The sequence below is a fragment of the Takifugu flavidus genome, chromosome 21 (genome assembly GCF_003711565.1).
Source record: "Takifugu flavidus isolate HTHZ2018 chromosome 21, ASM371156v2, whole genome shotgun sequence".
NCBI classification, from domain to species: Eukaryota; Metazoa; Chordata; class Actinopteri; order Tetraodontiformes; family Tetraodontidae; genus Takifugu; species Takifugu flavidus.
This window is the reverse complement of record NC_079540.1, coordinates 58271-85770: the sequence shown is the minus strand read 5'-3', so window position 1 is coordinate 85770 and position 27500 is coordinate 58271. Positions and strand designations below refer to the sequence as shown.

The window sequence follows — 27500 nt, the reverse complement described above, 5'->3', positions numbered from 1 at the left end:
TTTTGTCATTTGTATTTTTTTTGCAGGGCAGCTTCTACACTACATTGGAGAATAAACATAACAGGACAAAGAATGAGAAAAGCATAAACCCCTATAAGCTTTTCCAGACAGAAACGCCCCGTATAAATAACACAATAACTGATTTTCTAGAACGAGTTATGACGTATGTTAAGAAGACCTTAAGAGGGAATGACAAACTTGAGATGGGAGAAGTCTTCTATAACAATTATTGAGTGGCAGTTGCGAATACAGACATAACAATGCAACGGTGTACAATGCTTAATGAAATATGGGACTTCTTTTAAAATGTAACAAATCTAGTGTGATTAAAATCCAATGAGGTGGTGATGAGTTATGAGATAAGTGTTGATTTCCAAAGGAAGTCCTTTGATTTGGGGTATAACTTCAGAGTTTAGGATCAGCACAGGGATCGCTTCCATAAATTTAGCTACAGCATTATCTGCATAAGATCTGCTATAGTAAGACTGTTCTGATCATAGAAGAATCCTTAATCATGAATGTAAAAGTGATCAAAGAATGATCTGACAGGAGTGGGTTCTGAGGGAACACTGACACATGTTCTACCTCAACACCATAAGTCAGAACTAGATCTAAGGTGTGGTTGAAGCTATGAGTTGGTTGGTTTATCTGCTGGAGGAAACCAACTGACTCAAGTAATGAAATGAAGCCATTTCTAAAGCTGTCATTTACAACGTCTACATGGATATTAAAGTCTCCAATAATAATGACTTTGGCCATTCTAAGGACCAAGTCAGATAAGAAATCAGAGAACTCAGACAGGAACTCTGAATGTGGCCCAGCAGGGGGCCGATATACAACTCCAAACAGAAGTGGCTTTTCTGCCTTCCAGTTCAGATGTGTGATGCCAAGAGTCAGGCTTTCAAATGAACTGGAGCTATATTATGGTCTAGGATTAATTAATAACTTGGAGTGATAGATTGCTGCCACTCCCCCTCCTCGACCAGTAACACGAGGAACATGATAATTAAGATGGGTAGGAGGAGTAGATTCATTTAAGCTCACATACTCCTCCTCCTGAAGCCAGGTCTCAGTAAGACAAAATAAATCAATGTGATGATCCGCTATCAGGTCGTGCACTAACAAGGATTTACACAGAGATCTAATATTTAACAGTCCACACTTAATTGTGATATTAGTTTCTCCAACTTGTGCTTTAGTATTAATTTTAATAAGATTATGGTGATTGACCGCTCCCCTGCTCTGTGCTTGGTGAACTTTTAACCGTGGAACAGAGACTACCTCTATAGTGTTAAATATGTTATTGTTGGTGGATGAGGGTTCTAAGGAAGCAGCAGAGAGGTGTGTAAGACTACAACTCTGCATCCTGGTCTGGACCCTGGATTGTCAGGTCACTTTGGGTCTAATAAAATTAGCCAAATTACTAGAAATGAGAGAGGCACCATCCCGTGTGGGATGGACACCGTCCCTCCTAATCAGACCAGGTTTTCCCCAAAAACTGTTCCATATGTCTACAAAGGACACATTTCATCGCTGGCCAGACAGTTGAGGGGACCATAGAATGCTACAGAGTCCGACATTGTTTTTCGTAATCACAGTCCAGCGAAGGGCATGTGCTCCTCTCTTCTCCACTTAACAATGTTGCTGCTGTCTCTCTCCTGCCACTGAGCGGCTGACGTAATACAACACCTTGATGATCAGTCCTTTAAACGCTACATTTAACCCATATGTACCCTTAAGTTTTGCCCATAAAACCTTTAAAACCAAAACCAAAACTCCATCCATCCATCCTCTGCCGCTAATCCGGGGTCGGGTCGCGGGGGCAGATGCCTAAGCAGAGAGGCCCAGACTTCCCTCTCCCCAGCTGCTTCTTCCAGCTCATCCGGGGGAATCCCCAGGCGTTCCCAGACCAGTGGAGAGACATACCAACGTGTCCTGGGTCTTCCCAGGGGTCTCCTACTGGAGGGACATGCCCTGAACACCTCACCAGGGAGGCGTCCAGGGGGCATCCTAACTAGATGCCCAAGCCACCTCATCTGGCTCCTCTCAACACGGAGGAGCAGCGGCTCTACTCCTAGCTCCTCCCGGATGGCAGAGCTTCTCACCCTATCTCTAAGGGAGAGCCCAGCCACCCTACGGAGGAAGCTCATTTCAGCCGCTTGTACCCGTGATCTTGTTCTTTTGGTCATTACCCAAAGCTCATGACCATAGGTGAGGGTAGGAGGGTAGCATTACTGCGGACGCCGCACTGATTCTGTTCATAACTTTTATGGACAGAATTTCTAGGTGCAGTCATGGTGTTGAGGGGGTCTGGTTTGGTGACCTCAGGATCGGGTCTCTACTCTTTGCAGATGATGTGGTCCTGTTGGCGTCATCGGCCCGTGACCTCCAACGATCACTGGATTGGTTCGCCGCCGCATGTGAAGGGGCTGAGATGAGAATCAGCACCTTCAAATCCGAGGCCATGGTTCTCAACTGGAAAAAGGTGGAGTGCCTTCTCCGGATCAAGGAGGAGATCCTGCCCCAAGTGGAGGAGTTCAAAGACCTCGGGGGCTTGTTCACGAGTGAGGGAAGAATGGAGCGGGAGATTGACAGGCAGATCGGTGCGGTGTCCGCATTAAAAAAAAAAGAAAAAGATAAAAGATGCACTACTTTATAAATCAAATTTAAATCTGCAAATGTGTGAAAACTGTCCTATTTTTTTTTTAAATGCACAGTGATGGTAGTGCCTAGGTTTATTATCCATAACCTTAATTGCTTGTTTGTACAAGATTTCCAACTAATTTTTTGCACTCTTTCCAGCCTGGGACGAACTAGTGAGGCAATAGTTGAAGTGACTAAGAATCATAGAATGCAAGTACATTTTTGCAGCTTTGGTTGACATCACATTTCGAATTGTACGAAAATTTGCAATATTCAGCTTGATTTTTATTTTTTTTACACAATGTCTCAATATGGGCTTTAAAGGAAAGCTGTGAATCTATTATTAGCCCTCGATATTTATACTGGCTGATGCTGTATTTTTTTCTCCATTAACGTGTACTTCAGGGTCAGGTGAGATTTTACTGATACATGACTAGAGTTTTAGAAACGTTTAGCTGGAGACAGCACTCCTGCAGCCAAGTTGCAACACAGGACATTGTTTTAGTGTTACAGCAACAGTGAACAAAGGAAATTAATAGGTGTGTTTATTTAATTTTGGTCCTCCTAGAAGTAAATACTAAAATGTCCAAAACATTTTATTCCGACATTATTGCATAAAAAGAGAATATAATAGGGTGTTTTAGGAGTTTTTGTGACAAAGCCTAAATGTTTGTCCTCGAATATGGCAACTACAGAAAGTGGTGAGGGACATAAAGCTCCGTCTAAACATTCGACACTCCGCACGCCTGGCGAATTTTGCGAATAGTAGCCGAAACACTACTGTGGTACATCTTTACTTCAGAGGTGGTATATGCCCACTTAGTGTAGCTTCCAAAACGCTACTGATAGTGTACCTTCTGTGTTAAGTGGCTACTCCCTGTGACATGTATACATTCATTTGTTATTATAAAGGCTAGTTTAGCAAGCTAATGGGTATGCATTAAGGCTTGCAGAAAGAGCTCGCATTGGCAATTGGTAAGCTAGTGTGCTTACTTACAGTTTTTAGTTCTCAACGAACATATGATCCTAACATGGATGACTTAGGGAGCGCAGCTAAGACAAAGGTAATTAACGCTCTAATTTCTATAATGACAATTGTTTGCTACGTTAGCAGCGGTGCACTTGTGTTTACACTCTATGCTAAGTGCTACTAGCAACCGAAGCATCGGGGCGCCCAGGACAACACTGCTGTGCTGTAAACACATGCATTTAAGGGACTTTGAATAAACACAGGGATGCTATGTTAACATTGTAAAGAAAAGTAGGTCATTGTACTGGAATATGGCCCTTATTGTGCTATTTAATTCAAGCTAAAATAAAATGTTGAGCTAATGATTGTTTAACAACAACACAGCAAAAATGGTGATTTTAAGTTTTAAAGTATCCCATTTTCTGGAGTTCCAAAAAACAGCAATTTAATGCTACAGTGCTGTGCTACTATAGACTAGTAATACAAACCACTGCCTTTGTTACAATTATAGTTCACATTCGTTTTTATTATTAGGTTTAAAATGATGCATAAGCAGAGATACTATATCCATCTTTGGGTAGTACTTGGATGATTGTAGCTTTGGCCAGTCGTACAGAGCAGGACAGAAACCTGTTAAAAGACGTAAACAGGTAGAAATATTTCCTTTGGAGTTAGTGTTAAACAAGTGATTTCAAAAAATGCTTTTAGATTTTAGCTGATTTCTTGAGTAATCAACTACATCTACTGCAGCAGAGCACAACTTTCTATATCCCAAGATGTAGAATCTATGGTCTATACACCCAAAACTTTCCTTTATTTGCTTTATGCCACAATTTTATGCTGCAGTTTTTAAAATGAAAATATTGTTAATAATGATAATAATTTTAGGCACAGTTTCTGTTTCCCCCCTCAGAAGAGTTTGCATAAAAGAGTAAATAGTTGTATTTGTGGAAGTGTGTTTAGTGTTAACGGATGATTGTTTTTGCAGGAAGAGAACATAGCAGCTGAGTCAGCTGATTCGAAAGCAGAAACCTTGGATATCGGAGACTCAACGCTTGTGCGCAGATATTCACCAAGACTAAAATATGGACACAAGGATAATTTTGCTGAAAAACAAACAATACCAGAGATTCTCATCCCTTGTCGCATCACTCCTTTAAATATGTCTTTTTCGGAGGCACCTTTCTCCACAGAAGACTCCATTGTCAACAAGGTTCAGGGTGGCGGGGCAAACGGCACATCGGACTCGGAAAAAGAGGATGACGACGTAAAAACAGAAGAAAGCTCAGAGATGGATGTAGAAAAAGTGTCCGTTTCAGAGCAAAGTACTCCGGAGGCTGACATAAATGACGACATGTCTGATCACAGGAAGGAAATGGCAGACACATCCACTGAGACACACCTAGATGCTGACACAGTGTCAGAAAATGCACCAGTAGCTTGTAAAATTAGGAGTTCCACAGCAGAAGATTTAGATGAGATGATGGACATTGGAACTGTAGATCAGGTGGATCAAGAAGCTCAGATGAAAGGAGAAGATTTAGTGGATTTGTACACCACCTGTTCACCTGCCTCCTCTAACACAGGTGAAGTCAACAATTAAAATCAATCTGGTCTTTCTATGCTGACATATGAGACGGTTTACAAATGATTGTTCATCAACGTCATTCATTTATGTGAAAATAGATTTTTTTCCTCCAATTTATTAAAAAACCACATTGACTTAAGTCTTTAGAGCCTATACTCTTAGTACCAGTGGCAAGTTGAAGCACCATTGACAGCAGTCACAGAAGGAACTGTTCTTCTCTTCAAACTTGTCCAGTCCAACTTTCTGTTTCCTCCTTGCTCAGAGTTACTCTCAGAAACCTCCTGAATCCATCTTAAGCTACAATTCCTTGCTAAGAACATTTCAGCTAAATTAGGAGCTCTCTAAGAGGAATCTTTCTGAATGCCAACCCAAATATTTACTGAACCTTCTTATCATGTCACTTGTGCTTTTGTAGAAAAGGAACAATCATCTCCATCTGCTGGGAAGAACAGCAGGAAAAGGGTTCGGTTAGGTTCTGTAAGTACACATTCACACAAATTCTGAAGTTGATGCTGATATCATTTTACAGGATATTTTTCTCCCAGTAAGGAATTAATTCGTCCAGTTTTCTGTGGCATTCAAAAGTTGGGGCACCCTGATCAAAATTTCTGTTTATGTCAGCAGTTGAGCAGCTGAAGCTAAAGAGAAAACACTAATTTCAACATTTTAAGTAATATCAGTGTATTATTTTGGGAACAGCGCCCTCTAAAAGATCCAACTATAAGACAGACTGCCGACTCAGATACCTTTCAGTCAAGTCATTGTTAAGAAAGTCCAGATGATGTAAGTTTCAAAGCTTAGTAGCTTCCGCTAATGTCCCACCGATCAGCAGCCATGTGGTCCTCTAAACTGTTGCCGAGCACTGAGAAAGTGAAAGGGAACAGCATATGTTTGGAGAGCAAAGGTCATGGAGTTTTGTCATGAATGGACTGAATCCATCATGCTTTTGGGTTGGGTTGCAGCCATCGGGGAGAGGGACAAATAGAAGCAAATAAATTCCAACAAGTAGCATCTATTAATAACCTGTGGTTCAAACAAATGGATAATTATTCTAATCAAACCTCTAAATCCACGATGGAGAGGTTTGAAGTTTTGCCATAGCCCTCCTGGTCTCCTCACCCAGACGACATAGAAAATCCTCAAACAGCAGAAAATCCAAAGAATTTCGTGAGGAAGATGGATGCAAATCTTTCAAAAAAGAGCCGGGAGACCTTTGGCTGGCCAAGAGTGTTTAAGATTTGTGTCAAAGGAGGCGCCACCAGGTGCTGACGATGCCTTTTAAAGATCCTTTTATTTTCCACTTGTCTCACAGTTCATGTTAACAAATTTTGGCTCTATATGGAGCATCTAACTCATTATCATTTATACATATAGATCAGGTCTATGGTCAAGTGTTTTGAATGCATGATACTACATTTAGTCCTCTTGTTGTAGGACACGACACAAACGGAAACCAGCTCGTCTCCCTCACCGCCGTTGGTGAACGTGAAGGATGAACCTGCAGATGAGGAATACGATGAAGCAGTAACATCGACAGCAGCCAGCTTGAAGGACGAACCTAATGGTACAAGGGTAAAGCAGTCATCTTTTATTTGAATGATCTCATTTAAATTAGAAGAGAAAATGTTAACAAGAGTAAAAAGAATATATATGTTTGACCACAAAGCCAGGAACATAATCGGGACATAATCACAGTGCTAGAGGTGACATACAGGTCTATAGTAAATAGTGTAGAGACGTATAACATCTGTACACTTGTGACTGTCTTGTCACTGACATAACTAGGAATATTTGTAAAAATGAGTGATATGAGAGCGAAAGGTCAGGACCTGATGAGTTCAGCTCACTATCTTTGCCAATTATCGCTCTGCTTTCTGACAGGAGGATTTGAGGATTGGGACAGTTTTCTCTGTGACCCCAGCTACAGAAGCACAAACGTTGCCCGTCCTACATCCTTTGTCAGGACACATGTTCTGTTCCCACTGCAAGAAAGCGCTCGTGAAAGGACAGACGGCTTTTCAGAGAAGGAGCTCTCCGGCCCTCTTCTGCTCCACCAGCTGTCTCACCACTTTCCTACCTGCGGTTAAAAGACCTTCTACAGTCTGCCACAACTGCCACAAGTGAGTTCAGAAGTCGAAGTCACTCAAGTACAACTATTTTAGATTTATTTCTAACTTCACTAACTCAAAAAGAGTAATTAACACAATATATAAATTACAGTGCATTTATCTTTAATTTAGAATATTTTATGTATATTTGTGTTTACTCTAAATTCCGTTCTATAAGCCGCTACTTTTATCCCACGCTTTGACCCCTGTGGCTTGTAGCGCGATGCGGCTTTTCATGGATTTTTGTCACTTCCTCAATCACCAGGATAAAGTTTTCTGAATTTGAATGGATGTTTAGGGGCGAACGGCAACCAGGGGGCGCCTGAGCAGCACAGGATCAAGACAGGTTAAAGAGATACTGTAATGCGCCGAGGAAGACATTAGTTTAATTGTTTTAAACAGTGTTTTTGCGCTTCATGTCCACACCCTCGTCATGGTAGTGCGCGTCAGGTGTGCTCTATAGTGTGGAATTTACGGTATATTGACAATTTCAATATATTAGTCTTTGTGGTCCAAATGGACTATGACTGAATTCAAGCTAGTGATACTATTCTCTTTCTGTCAGGTTGATTTTTCAGCCACAGGACATCATTCTGTCTCCAGCGGGGAAAGACACCCTTAAAGAGTTCTGCACTCAGAGTTGCTTAACCAGCTTCAACGAGAAAAACAATAATGCCACACAAAAAACATCACAAACTGTGGGACTACAGTCGTGTTGCAGCATGTGTTCCAAGTGCTGCATTGTAAGTACAATAAAGCAGGGGTCCAGTTACTGTTATTTATAATCTTTTATCTTATTTAAGCATTCTTTTGGCTTTAAAACTTTTTCAAAAGGACATACATCCCAGGGTACTTTGTCATAGCTCAGGAGGACTTCCGTGTCATAGTTTTAAAGCCAGAAATTTTTGAATTAATAATCAGCGGATCTTCCACATCTTCGCTCCAGTAATCTTGTTCACTTATGTTGGACTCAATTAAACAGGCCCTACATCTGAGTACTTTGGCTATTTGCTGTTGTAAAACAAATATTACTTAAGCAAACAGTTGAACATTAAAGACTAAAATGAACACGTTCACCGACAGCTTCTTCTGTTTCACTGAGCGCAACGAGGAAAAAAGTGGATATGTTTTAAATGACAAAAATTCAAATCATCAATTCAAACGATCACTAATTACATTAATTATTGACTCTGTTTTGGTTTTGATTCAAATCCACTATTTGCATAGGTTTTCTCATATGAAGTGAGCAAATATAGGAAGAAATAGCATTGCGTTGTAACACTGTTATTAATACTATGACTGTTTATCTCTGAAATAATGTGTTGTTCTTTTGCCGTTTCTTGTCCAGAGCAAGCATGACGTGGTCCTGAATGGAACTGTACACAAACTGTGCAGTGACGCTTGTTTTAAATGGTTCCGTACAGTGAAAAAACTCTCCATGGCCTGCTGTGCCAACTGTGGTAATTACTGCCACAACAAACCACTGCTGCTGCAGCTGGATGGTAGCAGCCAAACCCTGTGTAATGCCGAGTGCCTGGCTAAGTATAAAGAGGTATAAAAGTAAAAAAGAAATGATATTCCACTGTTTCAGGTGTTAGTGAATGAGAAGTGAGAAGAAACCTGTGTGGTACGTATTTTTAAAATCAAAATTAACAGAAGGAAATGTTCTTTTTTGAATAGAAAACCAAGGTAAGCCAACCCTGCATGCTGTGCCAGGCTGCCAGAATGCTGGAAGATATGGTTGACAACAAAAATGATGATGATTCAGTCAACCTCTTCTGTAGCAGCAGCTGTGTGATGGCATATAAGGTCCAGACTGTCAGTGCTTCAGGTATCAGATAATAAAGATTGTGGAGAATATTCTTAATCCTGCAATTTTTGACTTAATGTTATCTGTTTTTTTGTAGCTACACGGTTAAATTGTGACAATTGCGAGAAAAACAGAGTACCAGCTTATCACCTGGCCATGTCAGACACCTCCATCAGGAACTTCTGCACATTATCTTGTGTCATGGCTTTTCAGGTGATGACATTTTCTTACTCCAGGATCCTACTCTACACTGCGTCATCAAAAGGCCAGTTATTTCCCAGGAGACATCACTTTCCCATTAAAGGGTCCACTGTCACTCTGAAGATTTACTCTTGCAACTTGACATCAGTAGAGGTTCAGTTAGATGGTTCCCTCTGAGAGTAAACTTAGAGCAATTGGTGTGGATTGGACTTGGAAGGCAAAAAATACCCGATGTTCTGGATGTCTTGTGTTGGACTTGGTTAGCATTACTAACTAATGACTAGTCGAATGGTCAGTTGTTAAAAAAATGTATGAAAGAGCAAAAAGCGCTGTTCTGTATCTCCTTTTCTCTCACTTCTGGTGACTCATGCAACTTTGTTACCTTCTGATATTGCAAATGAACACAGCTCACATACTATTTAAAAAAAAAAAAAAAAGGGGACAGAAAACATTTATACAGACCCTCAACTATTCTCCCTACACTTCTGAATTCTGGGACCCACATGGATTAGGTGTAGCCCATGAATATTTACCGCAGTTGTCAGGTGATTTGTCTCATTTACTTCTTTTGCTTTTGGACCACAGGAAAAATTAAGACAATCTCAGAAACAGGAGAGTTCTTTTACCAAGTTACCTATTGGATCCAGTCACACTGCCACTCCCACCCAGCCCAGGGGGGATTTGTCCAGACAACTTCAGAAACTTAACTGCTTTGAGTGCAGCTGCCACATAACTTCTAAACCTGAAGTCATCCAAATCAAGGTAATACGTGTACAAAGGAATGAATTTACCTTGGGACTACAGCTGTTTTTGTTTTCAAATAGGATCTTATGACACACATATGTTATATTGTGATATGCATTAGTTTCTTAAATTAACCCCGATATCAACATGTACGTGCAACTAATTCTAGTTTATGTGCTAAATACTAAGTGGTAATTTGCATATGCTCAATAAGTGAGTCTGTAGTTCTCTAAAAAGCTTAAGGTCATGTTGCTACTGTCAGTAGGATTGGATGGTTTATCAAGTGTCCCAACTCTGTCTACAGGGAAAGTTGGTTTTCGTCTGTAGTGTGAAATGTTGTGAGGCGCTGAAGAAAGCCAACTGTCTGACATCTCTGTGTGAAAATTGTAAAATAGAAAAGATCACCACAAATGCAAAAAGAATAAACAACAAAGACTGCTTCTTCTGTAGTGATGGTAAGGAGACATTACAGTGCATGTTACACGTCCAGACAGGTTTTTGTGTTTTTTGGGTGGTGGGTGGCAAGAAATATGTAAACATAAAGCTTTTATAATGCTCTTGAGCTCAGACTACATTCAAACGGAACACCTGAATCTGTGCCATTTGAATCTCTCAATTTCCCTTTTCAAGACTGTAAGGTCCTCTTCAGGCGTGAGCTGACTAAAAGCTGGGGGAGACACTGCAACTCCTGCGTGTACTGCCACGCTTTGTCACAGAAGCTGGTGACAGCAACATATGGCGGCTCAACAGAAGAATTCTGCTCTGAAGACTGCAGGTCCAAATACACGATGCTATTCTGCCATGTAAGAAAGCTGCAGTGTAACGACATATTATCTTGGCAATCTGACTTTGGCATCACCCTGAATAAACCTTTGACTGTTGTTTCAGGTTGCAAAGTGTGACAGCTGCGGCCACAAAGGGAAACTCAAGCAGAATCTCCCAATGCTGGGAGATGTCAAACACTTCTGTGACTTGACATGTCTCCTTCAGTTTTGTTGTGATAATGTGGCCACACATGAGGAAATCTTCAAGAGTAAGCAGTCTTTCTACTCATTTCTGTGTGTGGTTATATTTTTCTGAACTTGGTGAAAGCATAATTATTTTATTTTTTAACCATCATCAGTTGGTCAGGAGGATGTAACTTCTTTATCGTTGTGCAACTGAAGTTGAGAGCTGCGTCCCTCGCCCCCCAACATCCACAAGTCACTTCTAAAATCTTAGTCAAACGATCTCTAAACTGATCAGGGATCAGACCACTGCTGAATGGACTGTCTACTGTCAAAACTCTTTTAGATTTTTGAATTTGAGTTCCATGAACTCAAGTAGTTGTTGAGTCCTTGGAGCAACTAATGGCAGAAATAAGTAAAACTCAAGCTCTTGTACTTCCTGTCTGTATGTCAAAAACTCAAACTGTAGCAACTTAAGAATATTCATACACTGGCTCAGACCACTTTTTGCTGCCTTCATGTGTTTTTAGGACCTAAAGCTCCAGATCAGACTACGCCTGTCATTGCCGATGTCATCTCGCTTGCAGACCCTCACACACAGGAAACCAGTGCTGCTGACACGGCTGCCAAGCAGAGTATGTAAAAACTGTCTTTTTTTTGTAAAGGGAAACATGATTATTCAAAGCATTGCCAGTTTTTATTGTGAGGGTTTCAGTCTATTTTCATGTTCTTGTTCACAGGCACAGCCTCGGAGAACTCTAGAACAGTAAGTCCTCTCATGTTAGAAATCAGACTTCACGTTTGCTTGGCTGAAGTGCACACATCACTCTCTCTAAAATTCTAGATAAAAATAACATTTTAAAATGAATCTAAAATAACCAAAGCGGTAAGATCTAGTGGGGGCGCCTTTAAAAGAGGTTAAATGATGGCATGTTTTAAAGGTAATGGGGGGTTTTATATTTAAAAACCCTTAACTGTTTGAAACACAGTTTTGAGAAAAGAAAAAAAAATGTAAAAGGGTCTGAATACTTTCAGTACCCATTGTATATCTCAGTGCTGATGCAGAATTTAGAGGACAGGAGGGAATTATAGTGGTCCACAAGTGGATTCTGGAAGGACAGAGATGGCAAAACTGATCGTGTTGAAATCCTCCACACAGAAACCATGGGCGGAGTGTTTCCTTGGACAGGGCTGGGCTGCTTCATATGTTGGTCAAACTAAAAGACTATCAGACGTTTGATAAAATCAGGCCAGCATAGAGGAATAAGATTAGCACACATGGATATTAAAATCCACTATGACTTGTTCTGTGAGAGGGGGTCTCTGTGTTGATGTGTCATGTTGTCTGTCTTTTCATAACTAAGACTTGTCGTTTCACCTCTGCCAGTGACAGACAGGATGCGGGCCAGGATCATGCTGTGAAAAGCATCTTTTTTGTGTTTGAACTCTTCATGTAAAAGTCTTGATATTGTACTAGGCATCTTTCAATTTTTTCTTCTTGTTTTTATATAATTTGCCCTTCAGATCAATGTTCAAACAGATAGTACAGACGCTCATCCTTCTCTTCCTCCTCCCACGAAAGTCCTGAAGAACAAGGCCCTCCTCTGTAAACCGCTGGTGCGGAACAAAGGGGTCTCCTGTAAAACACAGACAGCAGAATGTGGAGCACAAACAGGTAAAAGCTACACCTCTCTACACCTGATAGTGGCACCGGCAGCTCTGTTAACCTGCAAAAACAACAAACAAAGCTACAAAATTACTTTTATCCTTGTATATTATTCTTTTTTCTTTTTATTGACTGCTGAACCCCTTTTGGGATCACAGGGAGGGGGGTGGAGCCTTTGCTATCTACATAAGGGCAGGGGACACCCATGAATGAGTCGCCAGGTCATTGCAGGGCCCTATGTGGGCAGTTTTTTGGGGGGCGGGGTCCAGTGCCTTGCTCAAGGGTACTTGGCAGTGCTCTGAAGTTGTCCTGGCACCTCCTCCTGCTACCAGAACAAGGTTTTGACACACTCACATGGGGCTTCAACCAAGAACCCTCTGCTTCTCAGCCCAGTCCCCTACAAACTAATATACCACCACCCCACATCCTCATTTTTTATCCTCATATAAATACCCTAAAATAACTTTGCATTCAAATTTTGCTGTATTTCCACATTCAGGTTGTACAATTGCCACCTTATTATATTTGTTTGGTGTTGTGGTTGAATTCTGACATTGTTTTCTGTCCTACAGAAACTGCTTTTCCTCAAGTTATGGTTGTACCTGTCCCAGTGCCAGTGTATGTTCCTCTACCCATGAACATGTACACCCAGTGTACGCCCAGACCTTTGGGTGTGCCATTACCAGTAAGTTACTGGTGTCAACCTCTTAATTTCTGTTTATCTTGAGATTTATGGAAGTAGCAATTAGCAGTGATCCTAACCTTATTGTTAGGATTACAACATTAAATAAAGTTCATTTATTTGCATTCTCTAGAACAATCAGCACAACAGCTTATGTACAGCACATTTAGCCAAACTCCATCTGTCACCTCACATTTTTTGCTAATCACCATGAACTCACACATGAGGAATGAAATATTACAGTTCCACTAATTAAAGCAGTCCTTTATAAACCATCACAAGGTTAAATGTCAATACAGCAAATATGTTGACAAATGGATTTTTACTCATAGTTGTAAAAATAATGAGCAAAAATCAATTTTTTTAGTGAGATACGATAACTAAGTATGATGGACCTGAAATGACACTCTACCAACACAAAGTTACCAAGAAAGCAGCATCTAAAGATTCAACTGGGCTTCTGTAATTCTTTTCCATTATTAGCAATACCGTCCTACACTAAACACATATGAACGGATTATATCTCCAATTTAAACATAATTGTACTCTTCATGTTGATGTTTCTGTGTATGTTCGGCATCGGTTGCATATCTGTCTGTTCCGGGCAACGGATTCCCTTGTCTGTGCTGTTCCTGGAAGTTTCTTCTTTTTTCAATAAGGGTTTTTTCCAGTTTTTCCTGAACCAGTTCAGATCATGAAGCCCTATGAAGCAAACAATGTTTTTATCATTTTCACATAAATACATTTGATTTGATTTGATTTTTAGTTCCTTTTTATATGATGCTCTTTGCTCCCTACAGTTGCCTGTACCCATGTTTCTTCCTGTGACAATGGACAGCGCTGAACGCATCGTGGAAACCATCCAGGAAATCAAAGAAAAGATTCCCTCTGACCCCTTTGAGGCAGAGCTCATCTTCATGGCTGAGATGGTTGCAGAAGATAATGAAAAGAATAGCAAAGGACAGAGTCCCAAGAATAAGGTGGTGGAGAAAAAGAACGAGAAACGAGAAGCTCCTGATCCATATGGTGAGGGGGGAATCCTAAATTCCTGCTTTAAAAGGATAACATGTTGACACTTTTAGGGGAAGAAAATCAGACATTTATTTTGTGTCATGAGCACAAAAACCTAGTATTTTTTTCCCAGGAAAAGAAAAAAAAACTTGCTGCATATAGAGTCAACACTAACGAAAGATCTTTATTTTTTTTAAATTACCATCAAAATTCACACCATTTAACATCTCCTCAAAGGTTTATCCTGATGTAGTTGATATGTACAGATTCTGATTGATTAAGCAAGCTACACAGTTCTCTTTGTCTCTAATGAGCAGGGAAATATTTGGAATATGTACAATATGTAGGTGTAAGAGAAGGATAGAACTGTTCATATGCTTTGGTTAGAAGATTAGCCAGCTGTAATATTATTTTTTTGTGTGTCAGCAGAGCGTGTGCACATTTCCATTGTGTATATCATATTGTTCTAATGAATATTTGATAGATCATACAAGAAACTGCAGGGATGGCCTTGACACAGATGACTTGGCCAGTTTGCTCAACAGTTGGGAGGATGCCTCCTCTGACCCTAGTCTCAGGACTCAAGTTCGACCTGACTCTCACGAGAAATCAGTGCCAGCTCTTAGTGGGTCTACTGAACCACACCCGGAGGCCCCACCTCCTCTGCCACCTCCGGGACCACCTCCCCTGGACATTGAAGCTGACGTCACTGTTGGTGAGGAGATCAGAGTTCTAGGAGTTTTAAAACCTAGAAAAATAGAAATAAATCTGTCTTCCAATGAGTTGTATTTTCACCTTGATATCTTCAGTTTTAGAAATAAATAATGCTAAATATTCATAAACTGCTCGCGTCACCAGAAACATTGGAGAGAATCTCGCGGCATGAAGAAATTTCCCAGAAGTCACCAAGCTCGCCACCTTCTGCTTTAAGACGACAGCAAGCTTCCAGGAAAAGCAGAGAAACAAAGGTGACTGTCAGGTGTCAAATCCCTTGAAAGGACAAGGACAATAATCAGTTTGATTGTGTCCTCATGTTTCGCCTCCGCAGACCAAGGGTCGTACGTCACAGAGGTTGTCTAAAGCATCAGAGGCAATATCGAAAAAAGAATGTGTCCAAAAGAAGCCAGTGGTTTTTGAGCTCCCCAAACTGAAGAGTCAGTACGGAGTAGATGCATGGAGGCGTTGGATCCAACAGAGACAGACTCAACCTGACCTGGAGAAACTACGCTATGCTTGTAAGTCTGGACATACAGTACAGTCACTCCACAAATCTTTATCTATAATTTCACCATATTTACCAACATCACAGCTGACTCTATGACTTTATTATTCATTTTGGAGCATGCATATTTCTCTAATGATTTCAGAATACTTAAATTTCTGTGACTTAATAAATAAATAAACAAACAAGCACTTGTAACTTGTGCATTCTGTTGATTTCAGCGCGTTCGATTTTGCTGAAGGAGGATGTTCTGCAGTGTACCACAGCTGAACTCAGTTATGGCCTCTGCTGCTTTATCTCTGAGGTGAAACGGCCCAATGGGACGCCGTACACCCCTGACAGTCTCTTCTACCTCTGCCTTGGCATCCAGCAGGCAAGACATTTTATCTGGTTCTGTGCAATATAAGTGTGCACACAACAGTTGCCTACATCACAGAGGAGAATGTAATATACCTCTTCCCACCTCTGATGTTCTAAAACAAAAAAATATAAATCAGTGAACTCCAAATCACATAATCTCACAAACATAAATAATGTAGCCCCTTTTCTTTTCCTGTAGTACCTGTTTGAGAACGGTCGTGTGGAGAACATATTCATGGATCAGTTCTACAACAAATTCTCTGCGGAGTTCACTTGCATGTTGAAAGATTTCAAGCCTTCAGTCACAGCCAGTGGTGAGTTGCAAGTTGTCTGGCTGTCAAACCTATCTGCGCATGACGGTTACAGGGTCCCTCTATTTGTCTACAGGCTACATCCATTCACGGGTGGAGGAGGAGTTCCTCTGGGATTGCAAACAGTTGGGGGCGTACTCGCCCATCGTGTTGCTCAACACCCTGCTCTTTTTCTGCTGCAAGCATTTTGGTTTCACAACGGTGAAGCAGCACCGCCAGCTGTCCTTCGCACGCCTGATGCGCTGCACCAAAACTAACGAGAACTACACCAAGACCACCTTCCTGTGTTTCTATCCCCCACTAACCACAAAAGAGACAGAGCAAGGTACCAGTTTAGCTGACAGTCAGAACACAATATTCCAATAGCAGCTTGTGATTGAATGTTATTGAGCCTGTCATCATTTGTGTGGTTTTTGTCTATTTATTATGTTTTCTCTATATTCAGATGTTCCATCAAAGCGTCGTAAAGAGGAAGAGAGTAAAGACGAAATCTTGGAGATGATGGAGAACACAGAGAACCCTCTCCGTTGTCCTGTCAGACTCTTTGAGTTTTACTTATCTAAGTGGTAAATATCACATCACACTATTGGGGGATAGAAATTAAATCACTCAGATTTGTTCTTTGATGAAAACTTTTCCGCTAATACACTCGAAACTTAAAAGAAGACTGAACTTTTGTACAACTGATCAGGATAGTTTGTGATCAGAAAGTTATTTGTGCACTACTACCGTCGTAATGGTAAAATCTTCACTTGCTCAAAGAGTACTAAAAATGTCTATATAATTAATAAACTGCACTTAACAATAGATAGATTTGTGTTTTATTGGGGAAAATTATTGCTGTTTGGACTTATTAACCCCCCTAACTCGCTTTGTTGTTTCCATTCAGCTCTGAGTCAGTTAAACAGCGTTCCAACGTATTCTACCTTCTGCCCGAGCGCTGCTGTGTCCCCAACAGTCCATTGTGGTTCTCCACCACTCCTCTGGATGACAGCACCATGGAGGCCATGCTCATCCGCATTCTCTCTGTCAGAGATCTGCATGTCCGGACCAGTAAAAGGGGACGAAGGAATCCATCTGATGATTCACAATGCATACCAGAAGATGATAGAGATTCAGATTGATCCAATTTGGACAAGTGGCCTTTTTAATGCAGAGGTTGTCAAGTAAATGTTTGTATAGTTCAGTGAAAACGTTCATTCGAAGCACAGTCTCAATAAAGTGAAATGAACAAAAAAAATCTCCCATCTTCATGTTTACTTGTTAAAAAGGGTTTATAAAGGCTGTTCATATATGTAGATTGGAGTTATATATTCAGGTCTGAATTATAAATAAACTGAAAACTACAAAATATATATTTGATTTGTATTGGGGGGCTATCTTTTCTTTTTGACAAATATTTAACTGGACTTCAGGCTAGATAATTTTTCTAAAGAAGAGATCATTTGACTTTTTTGATTATTCAATAACATTTTTAACATTTCTGTAAATGTTCTAAAAGCTTTATTAATATGCATGTAGAAAGTTTCACAATTTCACTACCTACTGCGATTAAATAAGCATTAATAATTTCCTAAGCAAACAAGCTAATGACAGGAATTATAATAAAGGCCCATACTTACTTACTTAGTAATGCATTATGCAGGTACATGCAATTTCTTTCTTGGATAAGCATTTTCCAAACCTTTACTGTGAGCCTCGTCAGTTTACCATATTTGGTGAGTGAAAATTGAAAAGGAACACAGGTGAGATGATTGTAAAAGACCTTTGGGCAATAATGTATAGATCCAAGCACCGCGTTAATGCCAATAATTCGGTTGTTCGGGTGGCAACAGACTATTATTATTAGTAATATTAGAAAGTTCCCATACGCCCGCCAACCAGTTGGTGGCGGTAATACAAAATGACAGTGTTGCTCGCGGCGGGAAAGACAGACAAGAGGAAGAAGCAGGAGTCGAGGAAGATCTGCCCTGCTGCCTCACCTCCTTCTGCAGCTCTAAATCTGTACATATTGAAGAAAAGGTAAGAGTTTTGACTTAACTTAATCAAGATTCCTGCAATCAGACTAAGCGACTGTGCTGCCATCAACAGCACATTGCTGCTGAATAAAGCTAGTAACTCAAAAATGTAATAATAAACAAAGAACTTGTCCAACATTTTACAGAAGTTGTCTCCGATTAATTAATATGATTCAGAGTGTTTTCCTTAATATTCCCAATCTACAAAATCAGCGGACTGAAAACACATGACTTTGTTCTGTAATACAAAGCTAAAGACGTGCATCGTTCCTAAACTGACCTCTTGCCTCAAGTTTAGTGATGCTTAAAGGCAACACATTGGTTGTGCATCCACAGAATCATCGTTTTGGCCTTTCGGCATGTTTAACGCGAGCAAAAATATGATTATGCACACTGACTGAAAGTTGTTTTGCAGTTTGCTGGTGTCGAGCAGTAGGTTATTGTACCCCGCAGTTTGTTTCCCCTTGAAATATATAATCTCTGCATGCAGTAGCATTTTATGATTTGGGGTTTTAAGCCTTTTTTCAATGAATCCCACACACAGTAGTAAGTTGAGCCAGCAGCAGAACAGCAAGAAAACAGAAAGCACTATTGCACTGTGCTCTTTGTTGCCTGAACCAGCTGCCAGCCTCATCTGCAGGATCTTGATTTACATCTGTACACATGGTCTAGTCAACACAATCTAGTCTCACCACCAGATGTATGAAAGATCCTTGTGAAGAAATTAAATGATTTCTAATCACTTATTAAGATATTCTGTGCTAAGTCCACAGGACCACATGCAGCAGGCTTGTCTAGATAATCTTGTGTAAAACATGAATTTTGAGGTGAGGTTGCAAGAGAGGTTTTTGGATGATTCTTTAAAGGCCATTTTTTTCAGGTGTTGCTATACAGTTAAACATTAAACAACAAATCCAGAGTCTGCCAGCTTTTCCTGAATGTCTTTTGCAGTCACAGGGGTTGTGACTTGCTTTTCTAGCACTGTTTTTGACAACTGCAGTTTCTTAGTTACATTCACAACGGAGGAAAATGGTACCTAAAACACTTTATCTTCTCTTGCGTTGTGGGCATGCTGCATAAAGAAAGCCATGGCTGCTGATCCTATGAGGGTAACCATGCAAAATTTTGAATTTTGCATCATTGGGCTTCTCCTAACAATGGCTGTAAAAAAGCCACGACCCTATCAGGATAATTAATAACTTGTTTAAAGTTATCTGAGATGTCAAATCTCCTGGGGTTCTCATTCTTTTGTAAGGTTGTGCTTTTCTCGTTTTTCATCCCAATTTGTACAAAACAAAATAATACGCTGCTGTTTCATGTTTATCTTTCTGCCTTTTGTAGATCAGTTAATCTTCCATCATTCACTGGAACAGACATTTTGACCCAGACTGCTGAAACCTTTGCATGTTGCTATATTGTTTATTTCTTGTGTCTTTGTCAGTTTTGTTTGTCTGTATCCTTATATTTAGTATTATGATAGTTATTATAGTCATCGTTGCAGTGGCTGTTAGCATCGTTGATGATGACAATGATTTAGACCTGTAATTTCACTGTATCTTATGTGGGTTGACATTACTTAAAGAATTTTCAGCAAGGCCATTGGATGTTTCTTAAAGGCTCTAACAACTATAACTGTATTTTGTAAAATTGTGCAGCTTTCATGGAAGATCAACAGTTGCCTCCTGTAGAAGATGCTCTGAAGCACATCGCTGCTTGTACAGATAAACCTTTTCTGGAGGAAAGATATATCGACACCTTTAGGGGTAAGTTTGTTAGAATGTCACGGATAATAAATGTCATTCTGGTGTTATTAAACACAGAAGGGTACAAATAGCAGTAAATCGTTAAACCTGTTTTTGTTTGTAGGAAGAGGAGTATTTACCAACCAAACTATTGAACCAGCCACTTTTGTTGTTGAATATCGAGGGAAAATCCTCCTTAAAGATGTGAATGCTAAAAAGAAATACGGTGACTGTCTGAAGAATTATGTGTTTGAGTTTTCATGGAAAGGAGAGCGCTGGAGGTAAGATGTGCTCGTCATGTAGATTCATCAAACAGGGATGAAGAATAGTTTCATTGAGTGTTTTTGGTTTGTGTTTTCAGCATTGATGCTTCCGATGAAGATAACACTCTGGGAAGACTTGTGAATGACAATCATGTTAGTCCAAACTGCGAAGTGAAGAAAATAGTTTGTGAAGGAAAACCACATTTGTGCCTGTTTGCAGTGAGAGAAATCTGTCCAGACGAAGAGATAACGTATAACTATGGAAGCTCCTTTTACTTTTGGCGCTGCAGAGTATGTTTTTCATCCTTTATGTAAATCAAATGCATTTCCTGCAGTATATATAAATTATAGTAGTTAAGTGTACTTTATGCCATCTTTTACTTTGTTTCCACTTAGACAGCGCTGGCAACTTTGCCATAAAGCTAATCAAATCTCTGTAAATATACTTTACAGGTTTTCAAAGTAGTTAAGAATGACTGCATTTATAAGCTTAGATATATGTCTTTGTTCTTGACATACTTATGGATCAGAGCCCTTTGAATGTTAATAATATATTTTGCATTGTAATGTAATGTTTCTATGACATTTGACTTTCACAGGATTATTATGAAGAGCCAAGCACTTCACACACAGAATTTGAAACCGTGACACTGAAAAAAGGGGTAAGTAACAGAATCTAATTGCATTAGAATCTATAGCCCAAAAGTGTGCGTTATATGTTAAATGCTTTCCTCACAACCTCACATTAGTAGCACCATTGGATGGCCATTCTTCTACACTATCACATACTGTACACAAGAGGTGACCATGGTTGTCCCAAACGTAGTTCCCATGTTGCAGCATCAACAGTAATGGACAAGTCTATAAAGCCTTATAAAAAAACTATAAAGCCTTATACATTGATTCAATAATTACATAAAGGTCAATATAGTGATATAATGTCATATTTTGCATGTGTATGTGTAGGGGATATACAATGTTAGAGAGTTGACAGTCAAAAAAAATGTTCTTTTTTTCCAGTGTGATGACTTGGGGGCTGTTTCCAGCTTTGAAAATTCTGGATTTGATGATGATGATGGTGACAGCCGGGCTGATTGGTTGGCAAGCAATTTCGAGAAACCTTTGGAGAGGCCACAACATAGTAAAGCATCATATACACAACAAGACTTTTCTTTATCTGCCTCGGATGACAACAGCAGGGATGGAGACTATGTGGACAATGAGGCAAAACTCAACTCCACAATTACTTTGTACACCAGGAAAAATTATTGCTATGTTTGTGGGGCAGGTGTTTCTAAAATAAGTCGGCATTTATTGAAGCATGCTGACGAAGAGCCTGATATCGCCGCAGCTTTTGCCAAGCGGAAGAAATCCTCTGAAAGAAAAAAGCTGCTGGAGGTTTTACGGAATCGTGGGAATTACAAACACAATCAAGAGGTGTTGGAGAAGAACAGTGGAATGTTAAAAATAAGTAGACGCTCAAAGAAAAGGTTCAGTACGAAGGAACTTAGGTCCTGTCCATATTGTAAAGCCATGCATAAACGCAAGCACGTGTGGCAGCATGCGGCCAGATGTGTCTTACGACCTATGTGTGCAGCACAAGACAAGACCAAAGTCCAGAGCACATTTCCAGCAGAGTCACCGTTCCAAGAAACCCTTCCTGCTAATGTTTGGAGGCTACTCTTCATGATGCAACAAGACGACGTCACGTCAGTAGTTCAAAATGATTTTCTCTTGCTAAAGTTGGCACAGAGTTTGTTCAAGAACTACAAAAACACCAGAGATAATTATAAATGTATCGCACAGAAGCTTCGGCAAATGGGGAAACTTTTGATGGTGCTGCACGATAAGTGTATTTATAGCTTCGAAGACGCAATCAAACCGAAAAACTTCAACAAAGTCGTTGAGGCCGTCAGAGGAATTGCTGGATTCGATGAACAGACACAGAGGTACGAAAACCCGAGCCTTGCTTTGAAGTTATGGCATTGGCTCAAAACAATCTGTGTTATTGCTTTGATTATTGCCAATGGCAAAGAAGAAATCACTGTGGCCACAAAGGAATCCATTGAGTTATGTAAAAAAGAATGGAGTGAATGTGCTTCGCAAACACCCTCTGCCTCCTCGAGCAAAACGAGCAACCCATCGACTCTGCAAGTCACTCATGATGTCCAAGCTTTCTGCACATACCTGGAAAAAACAGCTCTCTTTGCCACTGAACGTCTGATAACGCACGGAGACCCCCTGGACTACAATGAACTTTGCAGGGTGACACTGGCCCAGACATTAGTCCTAAATAACTACGTGGATCGTGTTGCAAAAATGACAGTTGATGGGTTCCAGGAGAGCGATGGTACCATCCAGTTATTGTCTGAACATTTCCCCCCAATTAGTGCTCCATGCAAAAGAAAAGCTTCTATCTTGTTTACTCCGAATCTAATTGAGGCGATGAAATTACTTGTGAGCAAAAGGGGAGCATGTGGTGTGCACAGCGATAACACCTTTTTGTTTGCGCGGCCCGACTCTTCTCCCACGAGTCTGTTTCACGGCGCGGCCACCATCAGAGTTTTGTCAAGCCTTTGTCACGCAAAGTGCCCAGAACATCTCAGCTCCGTCAGCCTTCACAAACACGTCGCCAGGATCTTCCAGATTCTTAACCTCGACAACGATGACCTTTGTCGTCTTGCCACACTTTTGGGCCGCGACATATGTGCAGACAGGGCTTATTATCGGTCGCCAGCAGCAATAGTGGACATAGCAAAACTAGCAAAACTAGTTCAGGCAAAGGAGGAGGGTTCTCTTGACACGGTCAAAGGAAATTCCCTTGATGAAGTTGAGATAGAGGGTATGTTAAATGTCTGAGTGTCCACTGCTTTTTTCGACAAATCTGAACCACACATCATCATATTCGATATTTTGCTTTATTTAAGATTTCTTGGAGCCAGATCTGGAGCAGATTTCTTCTGAAACTGACAATGCCGAAGATGATAATGAATCTAACGTTTCTTTAAAGCAGAAAGGTAAGTTGTGAATACAACCTTTGTACCACATTTTTGCCTGAAAATATTAATTTTAGAAACACATCAGATCTTTTATTCATACGCTGACACTTTTATTTCCACTCCTAAACACCACAGTGGATTTAAAAATACAACTCCTAATCGGTTTTCTTATTAGTTCAAGATTAGTTCAAAGTACAAAGTTTGAGTTGATCCCTGGTTGTTTTTGTAATGATAACAGTAATATGATATCAGAAATAAAGTATCAATGCAAGATTAGAAGTGTTTAAGAGTGATTATTTTGATATTTCTAGGGGAAAAAGTATTCGCGACAGAAATAGCAACATTTTTGGAAAGCCACAGAAAACTAGAACAAATGAATAAATAAAATGATCTTTTTTTTAAACATAATATACATTTTTACAAGATGTATTACTTGCAATGTTCAAAACGTGCAACAAATAAACTCAGATTCTTTATATACATGATCAGCTAAAAGGGTGATACAGACTTAAAAAGATACTCTTGATCAGTTGCCAGAAATGTTTTCACTAATTGCTGCAACAATTGCTGAGGAGTTTTCATGAGAATTTAATGTCAATTTCCTGAATAACGTAGGTGATGTTAGAAAATCCTCTTTCGTGCTGAGGAACAAGAAAAGGCAACTGACTCCTGAGCAAGATGCCCTGGAGCACATACGTGCTTGCAGAGACAAACCCTTCCTTGAGCAGAAGTTCATCAACCCCGATAAAGGTTTCTACCTTCTTTATTATTTACAATAAAAATGAACCATTTAATGACACACTGGCGTAGTTCACTGTGTGCTGTAGTTGCCCCTAACACCAGGTGACAGTCAGAGTTATGGTGATTTTTGCCTTACAGGCCGAGGTGTGTTCACCAGTAAACAGATTCCAGCATCCGCCTTCGTTGTTGAGTATCATGGCATCATCTCGCAAGAAGACTCGAGCAAAGTAAAACGTAGGGAGTGTCTGGACAATTATTTGTTTCACTTCTCATGTGAAGGGACCAACTGGTGGTGAGTTCAATGTCATGTTCTCAGATGAAGCGTTAGTCTTGTCTCCAAACTTCTTGTATGGCAACAGAACTCGCTACAATGACTGTTTCCGTTTGTTTGATGTTGAGCTCTTTCCTTGCAGCACTGATGCGTCACAGGATGATGGGAGCCTTGGGAGACTTGTGAATGACAATCACATAAATCCCAACTGTAAAATCAAGAAAATATTTTGTGATGGAAAACCCCACATATGCCTGTTTGCCATCACAGAAATATCACCAGGACAGGAGATAACCTACAGCTATGGGAACAGCTCTTATCCTTGGCGCTCAATGGTAAGTTTATTTAGAAAATGGAGATGCTTTTCTCCATTTTTTTGGTCGGATTTACTCTTTTCCTACAATGTGATGGTAAGTGATGTCAGGGTGCTGTGAAAGCAGTGCTAGCGTTACTCTGCTGGTACAGCTCAGACCAATACAACCACACGTGGTTTCAATAATGAGCTCATTGCATTGCAGTGGCCTATATAGAGAACCTCATTTTAGCATCACCAATTTGAACATGCAATACACAAAGTAAAACCTGCTGCCAAGTATTTCCATGAAGTGAATTGGAAAGCAAACTTTCCCTCTCTGAGAAATCATTTTATCCAGAATTCAGATTCACGGTTTACAGTTTAAATGGGTCAGATGAGAAATCAATGTAATTGGATAGCAACCAACCTTATGCAGCCTGTCTCTTATGTCTGTGAAATAGGCTTTTTGCAGGCTTGTTTGGTTCTCAGCAGGATGCTCCCACATAACATACTGTTTGTAAAATAAGCTAAACCCTGTACCAACTCTATCCCAACCGTCACTTTATTTACTTGTGTCTACTACAAAGGATTCAGATGGTGACGATGCCTCCAGTTCTGCAGAATCCTGCGGTGATGATGACTATGTTCCCGGGTGTGAACCAGTCAGTGATGACAGCTCATCGAGCCAGAACAGCCGACAGACGGCTGAAGATTCTTCTGCACGGAAAAGCAAAGAAGATTTGACCGACAACTCTGACTCCACATCGGATAAAGACCAAAGATCCCATGCCTCCACCACGAAAGCTCAAAATTATTGTCTTATTTGCGGAAAAGCTTCTTCAAAAATTTCCCGTCACCTTTTCACTCACAAAAAAGAGGCACCAGAGATAGCTGAAGCCTTTAAACTTCCCAAACACTCCAAGACGCGACATAGGCTACTGGATAAGTTACGAAAACAGGGAAATTTTAGGCATTATGAAAAGACGCAGAAGACAAACTCTAGACAAATCACAGATGTGAAAGCATTTGCACATTGCGTGTATTGTAAAGGTTTGTACGTGCGTACAAACATGTGGCGACACATGTCTCAGTGTTCTTTAAAGAAGCCCTCGACATCTGGCTTTAAGAATAAAGTCTCAACTCTAATTTCAGCGACAGAGACAATAGAGTCCAATGAAACCTCGATAGAGTTGATACAAATGTTTGAAATACTGAAAAAGGACAAGGCTGTATCTGTAGTTGCCAATGATCCCCTCTTGGTGCAACTGGCACGCTACATATGGCACACAAGTGAAGCCAAGTCAAAGCCTGGGTTGATCTTGCAAACGTTAAAGTTGATGGGAAGACTTCTCTTAAAGTTGAGGAAGGACTCTATACTTAGTCTCGACGATGCCGCTAAACCTCAAAACTTCAGCAAACTTGTTGAAGCTGTGAGAGAGCTGGCAGGTTACGACAGGGAGAGGAAGACCTACATGAGATCAGGCATTGTATATAAATTGTTTAAGTCACTTGAAAAAGTTGGCAATATTAAATTTGCCAGAGCTTTGCAAGAGAATGCTGACAAACAGGCCATAGAAGAGGTGGAAGCGTATTTGCAGTTGTGTGCAGACAAATGGCGCTGTCTTAAAAAATTACAGATTAAAACCACAGAAACGCTTCCCTTTATACAGGACGTGCAGGTTCTCTACCAGTACTTGGACAGCATAGCAACTTCTGCGGTTGAGAGTCTTACATTGTATGAGTGCCCTCCCGTGTATGAGGCGCTTCTCAGAGTGACGGCTTCTCAGGTGTCAATCTTCAACAAAAATGTAGAAATTTTCCAGGTATCGCTGAGGTCATTCAATGAGCGAGAAGAACAGGAGAATCCTGACAATGCTGCTGTTTACGAGGTTCACTTGGATCGAATCTTGCCCAAGCACTTTGTTAAATTCAATGTCAGGCATCAAGGCAAACAAATGACCTTTATCTTGACCCCCCAACTGCTCACTGCATTGACCCTGTTAATAAGCAAGAGGGAAAGCTGTGGTGTCAGCAAAAATAACCCATTCCTGTTCGCCAAACCTGACAATTCCCAACGCTTCCTCCACGGACGCTCGTGCACCGTAGTCTTTATTAATCGCAGCGAAGCAAAGAACAAAGGGAATCTGAAGGCCCCCCAGTTTCATAGGCACATGTTGAGAATCTTCCAGATTCTCAGCCTCACCGCTGATGAACTTGATCAGCTGGCCAAACAGTTGGGCCAGAACCTCCCAACTGACAGAGAGCATTACCAGATGCCCGAGACGGCCATTGACATCGCAAAGATCATGGAGCTTCTGTCGGCCATGGAGAATGGAGATCTTCAGAGATTTGAAGGGAGACCTTTCGAGGAAGTTGAGATCGCTGGTACGTGTCAAGTTTTCTGTAGCCCAAAAACCGATCTTCTTTGGTTAGTTTTGCAATCCTATTTTCTTTTTACAATTAGACCAGCAGGAACATTAGACTGGGACAAATGCAAAAGCTCAGGCTTCCTTGTGTGTTCTCTTGTTCTGTTGCCTCAATTGGACGATGTGATTTATTATTTCTGTAGTTGGAATGTTCGTGCACTATTGAGTCACACTTGTGGTTTTACAGTTATTTGTTTCTTCTGTTTCCTTTTGAAGATAAACTGGAGGCAGAGATGGAAATCCTTGAAACCAGTAAACCAGAAAAGGACGATGAAGAATCAGAAAACACTCTCCAAACATATGATGTCGGTGACCAAGAGGATGGTAAAACACGTTCTTAGGATTTGGACAGCCCTGAAAATGATCCCGGAAGAAAGATTGTCAATATTACTCTCTTCAGATTATCTGACCCATAATGTTTAGTGTAATTACAGATAATTATGCTGAAAATGTTGTGTCTTCATTAAATGTTGAGCACATAT

At 40.4% G+C, this 27500-nt stretch overlaps 2 protein-coding genes across 4 annotated transcripts in view; both read left to right on the top strand.

Annotated features, from left to right (window-relative positions):
- The first annotated feature begins 3355 nt into the window (after nt 1-3355).
- LOC130518768 (zinc finger MYM-type protein 4-like) lies at nt 3356-17503 on the top strand. 2 transcript variants are annotated; one of them, XM_057021640.1, is made up of 26 exons: nt 3356-3707; nt 4602-5199; nt 5617-5678; nt 6636-6773; nt 7083-7321; nt 7875-8052; nt 8658-8861; nt 8990-9140; nt 9217-9332; nt 9906-10082; nt 10369-10519; nt 10695-10867; nt 10953-11097; nt 11542-11646; nt 11752-11777; nt 12536-12686; nt 13250-13362; nt 14160-14385; nt 14855-15085; nt 15229-15338; nt 15419-15605; nt 15814-15965; nt 16152-16266; nt 16340-16588; nt 16709-16829; nt 17153-17503. In XM_057021640.1, exons 1-26 carry the CDS (start codon nt 3675-3677, stop codon nt 17385-17387), a joined length of 4386 nt encoding a protein of 1461 aa, XP_056877620.1. In that variant the 5' UTR covers nt 3356-3674; the 3' UTR covers nt 17388-17503. The 2 variants fall into 2 exon arrangements, with proteins under 2 accessions (XP_056877620.1, XP_056877621.1); XM_057021641.1 differs by lacking the exons at nt 3356-3707; nt 4602-5199 and having other exon boundaries at nt 5611-5678; nt 6636-6765.
- Nucleotides 17504-18188: 685 nt separating this feature from the next.
- The window catches only part of LOC130518767 (uncharacterized), a 24951-nt gene continuing 15639 nt past the window's right edge, over nt 18189-27500 (top strand). For both annotated transcript variants that reach the window (XR_008948141.1, XM_057021638.1), the window contains exons 1-12: nt 18189-18285; nt 19937-20044; nt 20148-20304; nt 20385-20577; nt 20886-20948; nt 21307-23128; nt 23214-23303; nt 23901-24035; nt 24165-24318; nt 24440-24632; nt 25180-26977; nt 27235-27342. Coding sequence is in view for 1 of the 2 variants with exons in the window: in XM_057021638.1 (XP_056877618.1) it covers nt 19942-20044; nt 20148-20304; nt 20385-20577; nt 20886-20948; nt 21307-23128; nt 23214-23303; nt 23901-24035; nt 24165-24318; nt 24440-24632; nt 25180-26977; nt 27235-27342 (4816 nt within the window). In the remaining variant the exon portion in view is untranslated. The remainder of the gene's footprint in view (nt 18286-19936; nt 20045-20147; nt 20305-20384; nt 20578-20885; nt 20949-21306; nt 23129-23213; nt 23304-23900; nt 24036-24164; nt 24319-24439; nt 24633-25179; nt 26978-27234; nt 27343-27500) is intronic.